Below are 12,104 nucleotides of genomic sequence, written 5' to 3' on the forward strand. Positions count from 1 at the left end.
CCTACATCCCAGCAGCTTCTCCTAGGCATGGATCCTGGCAGCAGAACCCCTACTTACATACCTGGCCACGTAACTTAATAGCAGAGTTAATACCAAGTCAGATTCAGTCTCTCAGCACCTTGGCCTGGAACTGAAAAGAGACTCTGGGCAGACTGGAACTAACTATATAATGAATCCCAGAGGTCAGGTATGCTGGAGACAGGAAAGCATATGCATCAGCCAAGTGCCTGGAGGCTCCGTTTGGAAATACACCAGCACAACATTAAGCTTCCCCCTTCATTGTGCTGGAAGTCTCACTCGGCACACGCGAATACGTGGCCGTACCTCAGGGGCACCACAAGACATTACAAGACACTCCAGTTTGAGGCCTCAGTTCTGTTGGGGCACTCCAAGAGCTGCCCAAAAGGATTTTTAATTGAAACCCATAACATCTTTCCACCTGTGGCTGGTTCTTACGCTCCCAATGAGCAATACAAGAACCATCTCCCAAGGTTGCTCGACACAAGCAAGCAGCGGCATTGAACTCCCTGTCTACACACACGGCTCTCCTTCGCGCTGAGAGAAGCTTCGACCTCTCACAGTAAAACATCTCCCAACAGTGTCCCCTCCGCAGGTCTGCTTGTTAGACAACAGAGAGGTGCACAGATGCAACGTAGTGTTGCATGTGGATCCTGGGGAAAACTACACAGAAAACAACTTGGACCTCTCGCAAGGAACATTTTCATCTGGCCGCAACTCCAGAAAGCAGCTGGAATGTTCCAGTCTCTGGGAACACCAGCGGCAAGTTTAAGAACTCCAGGTGTCTTTCCTATCCTCATCACAAGTTCTCCAAAGCTCCCCACTCATTTGACACTTTTCCTCCTTGAATCTATTAACCCTGCACTTTATGGCACCAGAAAAAAGTAAATTAATTGATTATGGATGGCTTTCGCATTTAAGCAGTGTGAGAAATCCTCCCTCTTTCCTACTCCCTTTTTCTTCCACAGATGAACCCTAGCACATAAAGACTTTATCCCTCTTCCCAAAACAGCAACACCCTACTACCAAATTAATCTCTTTTCTTCCTGCAGCGCACCGGTGGCTCTAGAAAAAAAAAGAGTGATGCAGAATTACATGCAGAACAAGGAAAGCAGTGGCCAGACCTGCTAGCGCATAGGCTTCTGCAGCCTGAAGTAGCAGCAAGGAGCAGCAGGCAAGAGGGCCGCTCCCACACCTAAACCGGCGTTATGGGAACAAGCACCAGCATTCCCAAAGCGACACAAGCCACAGGCACTGCTCTTCCAGCACCTCCTCATCTGGCAGACAGAAGGATGTTTGGCAGAGGGCAGAGTACGTTAGCAGCTCCCTTTCCCCGCATTCAGCAAGTATTCTCTTTTGCCTAAAGGGAAGAGGAGCTTTCGGGAGCGTAGGCCAGAATGGTGCTGAGGACAGGGACAGCATCAAAGAGCAGACCGTGGTGCACTGTTCCCCTTAAATCCATGAGAATCACTGCCCTGCTGCTTTTTGGTAAAAACAGAGAAGTTCTCAGCAGCCAGCTGTAAGAAATAACGACACGAAGCAACAAACATGGGCCTAACGCTGTCAGTGACCCCAAAGCAACTATGGCTCTAGGGCCCGAAGGTGAAAATAGCCTCTCTGGCCATGGCACAGGCAGCAGGGCTACAGAATCTCAAGCGTGAATGCATCCAGCAGCTCTGATGACATCGTTTTTACTTTCCTAGCTGGGTGGGCACTACAGGAATAAGAACACATTCTGCAACACTGGCAACCTTAATTCCAGTCTGCGCTGGAGCCATGGCTTTCGCAGCTGGAGGATTACTCTTCTGACCATAGGTCCACTCGTGCTCACTTTCTTTTTTATTGAAGAAAGGACCAGAATCTCCCAGATAAATCATTTCACTTCTGAACACAACGTGAGCAAGGCAGCCTGCAACTGTGGAGCAAAAGGAAGCTTGCTCAGGAGCAGCAGCCGTTAAGCACCGCTCCTGCACAGTCGCACTCCCGGGACGTGTCCTCTTCAGGAATCCTGCTGAGGATGCAGTTGTTACAGCACACAGACAGCCACTGCTCCGGGGGAGAGGACATCAGTCTGATCGCCTCTGTCCCTCCCGCCGTGCCAAACAGAAGCAAAGCTCTATGGAAGTGGAGGGAGCAGGCCAAGACGTAACTCTGAGGCAGCTGCTTGCGACCCACACTCAGAGAGCCACCTTTCTTCTAGGCACCCTCTGAGTGGCACCACTGGAGTCCGAATGCTCCTGAGAGCGTCACGTTTGCTGATCTGCAGAAACCTTTCTCTGGTAAAAAGCCATGGCTCTAGATACCAACCTCGAGTGGTTTGTTTTTACAAAGTGCTGGCTACCAATCAGAAAGATTGCAGCTGTATAACACTGCTAAACTAAACTAGAAAGAGAAGGATCTCTTATGGAGTCAAGTCACCACAGGCTTCCCTTACGTGGCCTGAACTGAATGCCCGGGAGCCGGTTGTGTTTGCCAGCGTACAGGTATCTGATGTACACGACTCTTGGAAATTCCTCCCACCTGGACAAAGTCAGGCAAAGATAATACAGTGAACCCCACGGTGTCATGCCCTGTACGAAGAGCGAGATGTCACCAAGTTTACAGGCAGATAGAGAACTGTGTGTTCCTTCTGCCATGACCCAGGCTCCCTGGGTACAAGCACGTATCAGAGGTTTGTTGTAGAGAACAGAGACCCCAATTCTGGAACAAAGAGACAACACAAGAGTTCTCCGATGGAAAGAAAAGCTGCAGAGGTCTGCAATTTATGAAGAGAGGCTATTTTTAGATGACAGGCGAAGCAGAGCGTTCTTTCCTGTACACTGTCAACATCAAACCAAGAATTCACACCGACAAAAGCCTACAGTCCAGCAAGTGCACGCTCTTCAGGTTTGAGAATACTTGCAGAAGCTGGACAACAAATAGCAGAGCTGTCACTTGAAAGGGTACATCAAGGTACAATATAACGCATCCTGGCTGCAGGCAGATTTTTAGAAACACAGGAACAGCAAAGGTGAAAAAACCCAAAGTATACAAGGATGTGCTGGACTGACAGAAAAATCACTTCTTACTTCCGAAATAAAACATTTCAGCACAGGAGGCTGCTGAGCAGGACATGCCTTTGCCAAACAGGCCCAAGGCAAGCTAGCATCCTGACATGAGTGATGCTGGATGAGGATGCCGAGACAAGCAGCTTGCTGCAGCCAGAGTCTATAACCTTGATTCTAAATGTTGGCTACTACAAGCAGCACTAAGGTGGCCTCAGCAGACACAGCTCTCAGAGCTTCACAATACTGGGAAGAGAAGTCTGTGTGTATTAGCATGCAAAAGACTGCAGAGCAAATGAATCCACCGATAATGTGCATACAAAACTAAAGTTTCGGCACCTTTTCTCGGATCAGTCCTTTGAGATCAAAAACTGAGGAAACGGCTAATAAGGGAAAAAGTATCCTGCAGTATCAGTCCTTCCAAGGTGGTCCAATCTCGACTGAATTCAGTACCCATCTCTGGCCCGGCTGATGCGGAGGTGGAGGAACATGTGTACATACATGCCTGTCATGCCAGACACCCCTGAAAGGATCAGCTGCCTCCTCCTGTTTGAGCAGTTTGTCTCATAGGCAAGGGTCACCTCCAGCAAGCCTTACCTGACCCAATTTTGATCAGTCCGTTGTGCTGAATGAAGATGGTGTCGCAGGTCAGGTTACCATGGATGATCGGGGGATCACAGGAGTGGAGGTAGCTAGAGATTCAGAACAGAGCACTGGTCAGGAGGCTACCGAGGCTGAGGCCAGGAATCCCTGCCTTCATTCCTTCCCTGTCTCAAGCAACACCACAAGGGAACAGGAGGGTAAAGGGCACGTGCCAGGGATTTACAATAGCAGGGAGGTGCGACTAAGTGACCACACATTGGCCACTAGGCTAGGAGAGAATCATGAAAATCAAGCAATTGTCCCCAACTAACAACCTCCAGAACATGGGGGGAGGGGGGAAGCTTTCTCTGATCAATTCCCAAGACACCCAGGATACCAGGGGTAAAGAAACTACTTCATCCTTGCCAATACTGCTAAGGTGGGTGCTAAAAGGGTTCCGATTTTATACCAGAAATTTCAGAGCCTTATGCTGGTCCTACTCACAGGGCATCGAGAAGGCACTCGGTGCTGTACAAACCAGACTGGTCACGTTTCCCAGCAGGCACAGATAAAGCTTCCAGTGCTGGGGTCCCCGGTACCTTTGAGGCGACCCGTTTTCGCACCTCGCTCTGCTTGGGTTTATGTTAACAGCCAGCACAGATAAGGACTGTCAGCTCCCAAAAGCTTATTAGAACCTCAACTATTCATCGACAGCTATCTTTAACCAAAAGGCAATAGAATTTTCTCTATGGAGTGGGAGTCTTGCTCTGACATCCCGGTTATTGTTTTTCCAAGGCTGTTATTAGCTACACACCAATTCTGGCTCGGGTGGAGAAGAGTCTTTAAAAGCAGAACGAACCACGTCCTATTCAACTGGGTTACACTAAGATGGCTGCAGAAGATCTGCATCATCAAGAAATTTATAGGTCCACACACACTTCCACCAATATCACACCACAGTAATTATGACCCCACTGCATGCTACAGGGCTGCAGCCTGCCAAGCCTAAAACCTTCCTCACTCCTCTCACATGGGATTTGATTTCTTTGAGATTTCTTCGCAACATCCTCCTGGCCATGGGTATATCCAGGTTATAAAGTTGGACAGTCTGGAGAGCTCCATGATGCTCAACTCCCACACTCACTATCATATCTGTCGCCACTGTTGGGATCTAAAACCTACATTGTGCCTGTTTCTCTATTTTAGAGGCTTCGATATCGCCTAACTGAAGACTCTGGGACTGCTCTAGGAAATACAGTTGACTCTCTGCAGACCGTGACTGGGATGAGAATCAGGCTGGATGACTGAAAGTGCTCTGCAGGCTCTATTCCATGAAGCTTGCTAACGTTTGGCAACATTTATGCTTACAGCTTTTAATATTCTAGCACCAGAGAGGCTACAGATGGCTAGACCTCGTGATCAGTAAGATCAGGCTAGACCTCGTAATCAGATGGCTGATCTCGTGATCAGTAACTCACGTACCTGAGAGCAGAGAGGATCTGGGTACACCATCGCTTCCAGGCCTACAGACACAGGAGCAAAAAGGATAAAAATCATTCAAGGAAGAGGAACCAACCCATAGTTCTCCAATTCATATGAAGGAATATATTCTGTGGCGTTTACCCGGTATAGCTGTGTAGGAAGTTACGAACGTAAAGGATTGATACTCTCATGCTCAGTTTAGTTTCTGCACATGCGTATGGGTCAAGAAACACACCTGCCCTCCTAACTTCTCTCATGCACACATGGAAAGGGACATGCCTGCCACACCATGCTGGAGACAGAGCAAACGGCACAGAACAGCTCTCCGAGAGAACCTGCAACTAAACTAGCTTACAGCAATCAAAAGGAATTGCAGCCACATGTTACCATCAGGTTGCCTTCTCATCAGGATCCTCTGCTGAAAGAGCTTTCCAGAGGCTGATGGCACCAAGTCAAAATAGGCATACATGAAATAAGAGTTACCTTTTCATTCATAGTTTTGTGGTTTTTCTTTGTCTTCTTCAGGAACTGTTTCAAGCTCCCTGAAGACATGTATTCAGTGATGAAGATCACCTGTAGGGGCAGTAGGAAACATTACCCTGTGCTTCACTAATTACCTGTAGGACATACGGTGAGAAAACCCAACAGACTGTTCGCTTTACTTACCCTGGCCTTATTCTCCTTCACATCAGCCCAGTATTTGTGAAACTTCACAATGTTCAGATGTTCCAGCTGAATTAAGTTGTCAAACACCGCTTTAACTTTTTCCTTAACATCAGAAAGACAAAGATGTTCCATCAGAGACCACCACCAGCCCACATCTTACTTTCTTCTTGGGTCTTGGTCCCTTTAAACAACACTGTACACTTCAAGCTCCTACGCTAAGAACAAGCAGCATCCAATTTCATCCTACACAGCAGCTCAGCTGAGCATGGTTTTATCACCAAGACTAAACCAACACAAGGGCCCATGGAAATAGCTCAGCAACAGTTCTCCATCACGTTTTCTGCACAGGCCAGGCTTAAGCTGAATTCACTATGTTTGAGCAGCACAGCACTCCAAACCCAGCCAATAATCCACATGAAAAGGTCACCAGCGCCCAAATCCCACCCCGGTGCACGGTATGTTTCCTGCATCTTGTTGAGAAACACATCGACTTACTTCCTGAAGCTTGAAGTTCTTCCGCTCAGAAAACTGAACCTCATTCCAAACAACTTCCACACCTTCCTCCGTGTCCATGGCCAGGTAGGCACTGTCAATCCCTGGGACGTTGCGCTGATTCACCTGTACGGGAAGGATGGGACAGATGTGAGTTCTAAGCCAGCCAGACCAGATCACTATCACGCATCCTTCATTTGAGTATTATGAACTTTGCTCATTAACTTTTAATTAAGGAGCATTCCAGGACAGGATTGCACACATTATTTCAGGAATGGGACATACCCAAACGTGAGAATGTTGTAGGCCACATAAGCAGCAAGCCCTGGGCATATCGGAGGGAAAGCTTCCACGCAAAGGCTGTTCTGTAGTAACAGCTGCCTTTTGGCAACAATACATTAGATTTTCTGGTTTATGATATCCATGGTTCATTTAACCACCAAAAAAACCCTCCAACCACACAAAAGGGATATTAAAAAAGTTTCAAGAACTCAGACACAACTTTCTGGATGCATTTTCTGAAAGGTGATGGGACACAAAACTCAGGAGAGGAAAATTACCCAAGCAGAGAGAAACGAAGGGAAAGCTGCAGGCTGGGAACAGACTCGGGAATGGATTACACAATGGAAACAGTTATTTCTTTAGTTAATAAATGCAGAAGCTAGCCCAGCACAAGTACATTCACACCTAATATTAAAGACATAGCTGAACACTAAGAAGGCACCATGGTAAGGGGAGGGGACCTGACAAAGCAGGAGTTCAAAGCCCAGCATGAGAAGGGCTCGTGCTGTGGCAGTACTTGATGCTAGAGGACCTGCGTAGGTATGAGATGAACAACACTCCCAGCAGCAAAGTTTAGCACAATATTGTTTTTCCTCAGACACGTAGCAGCATCCAGAGATGTACATGGGTTCCTACTTCCAACATCTAGAGCATCTTGCTCTTCTGTAACGCCTCTTGCACACTATTTCAGGGGCAGGCAGTAGTTGCAGCCATGGCTACAGTCCTACTGCACCAGGCAATGTGCAGGTTCCTATCTCAAAGTACTTACAGGAGAGAAGACAGAGGGTAGAATTTACCTTTTAATTGCCAATCATCAACCGTCACTATTCACCATCAACTGCCCACATACCCAGAATCACTTCACCTTAAGCTGATCCAGTTCTCCCCTTGAGGCAGAAGTTAAGAGATTTGGCTAGCAAACCCAGACTCATCTCCCACATCTATTACCTCCAAGTACTGGCCACTTCACAGCTTTCCCTACTCATGTTGTCTCGCCTTCTCGTCCCTCACTAGGGACCCCATCAGTATCCCATTTGCTGGAAGCTTCTCACCAGACACAAGGGCTTCCTCAGAAATCCCTTGGCAGCAACTTTTAATACGCTCAAATTTGCTCAATTTCAGCCACAGTGTTATGCTAATGAGAATGGACACAAATGTTCTGCCACCCACGAAACTCAAATGAATTAAACACTGTGCTATAGGAAATAACTACTGAAAACACAACACTAACTAATAAAACTAAGAGTTAGAAACCAGTTTCCAATGGACAGTGCTTTTAATGCCAGTAGGCTATGTATATATCTTAGGGACGACAGTAGTGTAAGTGCCCAGTACAATTAATAAAGCTGAACGCCAAAAGACTTTAACTTAAGGAAAGTTTAAACGAGCCCCCAGTCAGCAGAAGGGCAGGTGTACACTAGCATTGCAGGGGCAAGATAAAAGCCATGACCACCAACACCCAGTGCCCATCCATCCCTCTATATTCTCTTCCTCAGTCATACTTGCTGCCTAGTCAAAGACCTTCTCGCTTTACTGGATTAATTAAGTCCTCAAGTACTGACAAGCACTCCAAGTCTGCCCTGATAAAACAGCCAGTAGACGTCAATTTATCATATCTTCTCCCATTTCTGGGCAAGGTTACCAAACGTAAGTAATTGCCATGACTCACGAGCAATATTCCAGGGCACCTGATATGACCCAAGGCACCAAACCCGTCTGACATCACTGACAGTAACTCTCAGTTCAAGAGGAAATTCAACAGCTAGGGCAGAAGAGTGCAAGGGGAAAAATGCAGACAGGCAACTGAAAAGGCAGCAGCCAATTCCTCCTCTGTTCAGGTTGCCAAATCACTGTTGCACGTCCCTCTCCATGCCCGGCAAAGTGGAATCCTAAGCCCCCATGAGAGTGTGTCCTGGCACTTGCCCTGTACCTCTCCAAGGGTTACGGCCAGCCATTGCCTCTGAGCAGCTATCGGTGATTGATGGATGGTTGCAAGCTTAACAGGTCACAATTTAGAAGCAACGTGGCAGTTAATACTACTGTAAACAGAGGTAGCTGTAGGAATATAAATTTCAACTTCTCCACAAACCTGACTGAGCTAAATGAAATAAAAAAGGCACGTCCAGAATGCTGCCTTCCGTGCCTTGCCCTGAGGGCAAGGAGTGCAACCAGCAACATACGCAGCCTGGTACACCAGGCCCTGACGAGACGGCAGAAATACCCTTCTCGCCCTGAAGAATGCTCGGGACCTGGGCATCACCACAGGACGAAGATGATGCAGGTTCTCTCCTTACTTTGCCCTAGCTCCCTGCAAGCTTTGTTAAGTAATTTAAGGCTGTTCTAACTTGTTTCATTTTCAGCAGCCTTTCATGACCCAGACCAAAGACAAAGTGCGCATGAGCTGTGCTGATGAAACGACAGGCGACTGGCTCAAGTGAAGTACCCTGTGCTCCTAGAGATAACACATTACTCTGAACTGCTTCTTTCCCAGAAAGCCCACACAGACCAGGCAGCTTTTAAACTATGAAGGAAGACTTTTTTTTTTTTTCCCACTGAACTCAGTTTTGCATGAATTTTTGAAGACAGCAAAGCAGTTCTGCAAAGACAAAAAATTTACAGCAGAAGTACTAATGTAGCTCTTTGTCCATATAAACACGAGAGAAAGAAACTCAAGAAGAATTTCAAGTAAATTTAAGTAATTGAAAGGGAGCAGGGTAGAGACATTTTTATGCCTTGAAGTAACAGTGTTTCTTAGTTCTAGGGGAACAAGGTTTGGAAGATGTATTCCCCTTAGGCACGTTATTCCAATTCTCCAGTGCATATTTCTCCCATAGCTCTCAAACATCTGGATACCTATGACTGAAAGGACACAGACTTTTGGAGAGACATTCTGCAGTTCATGTGATCAGTCAATTCAAAAAGAAATACTACAGCCTAAGCCACAAGTTGCAGCCGTGATCTCCTGTCAAGAAAAAAAAATGTATGAAAATTGGGAAAAACCCCACAAGAACCAGAACATCAGTACAGAATGAAACTGCACATAGAAGGAGAGAGGTCAGGAATGGCAGTACGTAGGACCAAACACATAAACCAGCGTGTCTGGTTAAGAGTAGCATGAGTATGTACGAAGTTCCCCTGGCCACTTGTTTAGGCCAGAGGAAGATCAAAGCTCTGCTCCACCAGCGTGGCAAAAGCTTACGAGCAGAGCTCACGAAGCCACAGAAGACAGGAGCTGGAGCACAGGGGAGCATTACTTTCCATTGAGCGGTGGCGAAACACCAAGTATCACATTTACCAACAGAAAGAGGAAACAAGAGCAGCTGCCTCAGAGATCCGAAGCTACTCTGAAGTGGAACAAAATTGAAGAATGCAAGATCCACTGTAGGGCCAAAGGGAAAAAAAAAAAAAAAAAAATCTAACAAAACTGAGAAGAAAGCTTACTTCACGTTTTAATTAAACTGACAGCACTGGCCTTTGCAATTATATTCATGGTAGTCAAATGCTTGAAAGGTGTTAATTCAAAAAGACCACTAAAAAAAAACCAAAACAACCCTAGAGTCATACAGCAATCTCAAGGAAAGGAAATACCAATTACTACCACGGCTATACAAACCAATCCATACCGCAATCAAAAGTACAAGGAAAAGAAAACCGGACCATCGCCAACACAGCAGCTGGTTCTTCCAGACAGCTCTGTGCTGGAACAGGTAATACGATAAAATACATTAGCAATAAGGTCGGCTGTGTAACCACTAACCAAATCCTGACCATTTCAATACAGAGTTAAAAGTCCGCCACCAGTTGGAGCTTGCCCTCCCTTGTAATTTCACATACAACAGTTGAGGAGACGCCGGCTGCCGGTACAAGCCAAAAGCAGACACAGTGAGCATCCCTGCCACCTCTCCCAGAGATTCTGCTCCATGCCGGCCCACAGCGCTGGGCTACAAAGGGCACAGCTCGGAGCCAGCGACCTGTTCAAAGAACCCACTTCCATCCTGTCAGCAAGAACGGCGACTGTTCTATCAGACAAGCAGCGAGTGTTGAATCATACCGCCGCCACGCAGACGGTAGCCCCGTGGCCATCCAGCCTCTCCAAAAGCATTCTGACAGTTCTGGCCAAACGACACGTTGAGGGCAGGCTTCACTGAAGTCCTGTCAGATAACTCATCACAAAGCAGATTAGCAACTTAAAAAAAAAAAAAAACAAACAAACAGCACCAAAAAAAAACCAACCCTCCAAACCAAAAGCATGGCAGGAGTCAAGTTGCTCTGAACAGAAAGAGCACTGCCCTTGATATCCCGCGGGGAGACATGCATCATTCCCACCCATTTAATGGACAGCAGAAACAAACGCCTAAGTTACCTACTAGGAGCCCAAAGGGACAAATGCTTGGTTTCATCTGGTGCTTCACAACAAATTAGCAATCCAATGGAGTCGAAGAGAGTTCAGTTACTGAGCTGCCCCATGGAAGTAGGAAGAGGCAATCCTACCCATCCCTAATTCTCAAAGTGAAATAGAAACAGCAAAGCAAAATAAATAAAGGAGTGGGGAAAAAACCCCAATATCCTACAAATAAAAACCATTCAGCTAGAGGTCTATCAGGAAAGTTATGGGAATTCACCAGTACCTCCATATCAACTGTGCTATTGCCACCCCAGACCATTATCAAAACCCTCGTCAAACATATGACACCAAGAAGACAGCACTGGCAGTACATATCCCTGAGGACAGTCGGAAATACAACTGACCGGGAGGGCTCAGGAAGCTCTCAGTACTGAACCCAGGGGCAGTAAGCTCAGCTGGGTGCCAGTAATGCAGAACCCCACATAGAGGGGAAAAAACCAGCCAGGATAAACTCTGAGTTGGCCACTTTCCTTCTGTGCTGGCCCATCCCGTTACGCTGCGACGTTTCACTGGGTAGAGAGGTCTTCGAATCACTGCAGCTAACTCTGAAAAACATCACTTTGCCTTTAGGAGGTGTTAAAAGATCAATACTGGGAATTATGAGGAAAGGAATAGAAAATGCTGTAACAGTTGATATACTGCTGTGTACAAATCCTGAACAGGCTTGTAAAAAAAAAAAAAAAACACCAACTAATAGAAAGTAATTATTTCACATTTGTGATAACACAAGAGCAAAAAAGCAGCCAATGAAGTGATCAAGCATCGTATGTTAAAGAGAATTATGAGGAAGCCCTTGATCCTGACATGCATACCTATATATAAAAACATTGACCTGTATATCCCTACCAGGGGATATACATCAGAAGTGACAGTGGCTGCAAGTTTAAATTAAACTAGCGATCTGAAACTCGTGCATCTGTGACTACTAAATACAATAGTCCACATGCAAGGTCCAGCTCAAATTTCCTCAGCTCCTGCCTATTGCGAGCACATTTGGTGATTTAGCAGCAGAAGCTCTGGCTCCGCCACCTAAACATAGAAAAGCTAGAGCAGAACTCCACATATTCACAGGATATTCATTTTCTGTCCAGAAGGCGAATATTGTAATTACACATTTTCTCTTCATTACTGCT

General features: G+C 46.4%; 1 protein-coding gene across 1 annotated transcript in view; it reads right to left on the bottom strand.

Moving 5' to 3' along the window:
- The window catches only part of NRBP1 (nuclear receptor binding protein 1), a 27,516-nt gene extending 18,995 nt beyond the window's left edge, over window positions 1-8,521 (bottom strand). The window contains exons 1-6 of the mRNA XM_009645526.2: window positions 8,497-8,521; window positions 6,288-6,475; window positions 5,793-5,894; window positions 5,610-5,699; window positions 5,127-5,167; window positions 3,660-3,754 (exon numbers count right to left, since the gene is read on the bottom strand). Coding sequence (XP_009643821.2) covers window positions 3,660-3,754; window positions 5,127-5,167; window positions 5,610-5,699; window positions 5,793-5,894; window positions 6,288-6,475; window positions 8,497-8,521 — 541 coding nt within the window. The remainder of the gene's footprint in view (window positions 1-3,659; window positions 3,755-5,126; window positions 5,168-5,609; window positions 5,700-5,792; window positions 5,895-6,287; window positions 6,476-8,496) is intronic.
- Between the last annotated feature and the right edge of the window lie 3,583 nt (window positions 8,522-12,104).

The sequence above is a fragment of the Egretta garzetta genome, unplaced genomic scaffold (assembly GCF_000687185.1).
Source record: "Egretta garzetta isolate BGI_Z169 unplaced genomic scaffold, ASM68718v1 scaffold898, whole genome shotgun sequence".
NCBI lineage: Eukaryota > Metazoa > Chordata > Aves > Pelecaniformes > Ardeidae > Egretta > Egretta garzetta.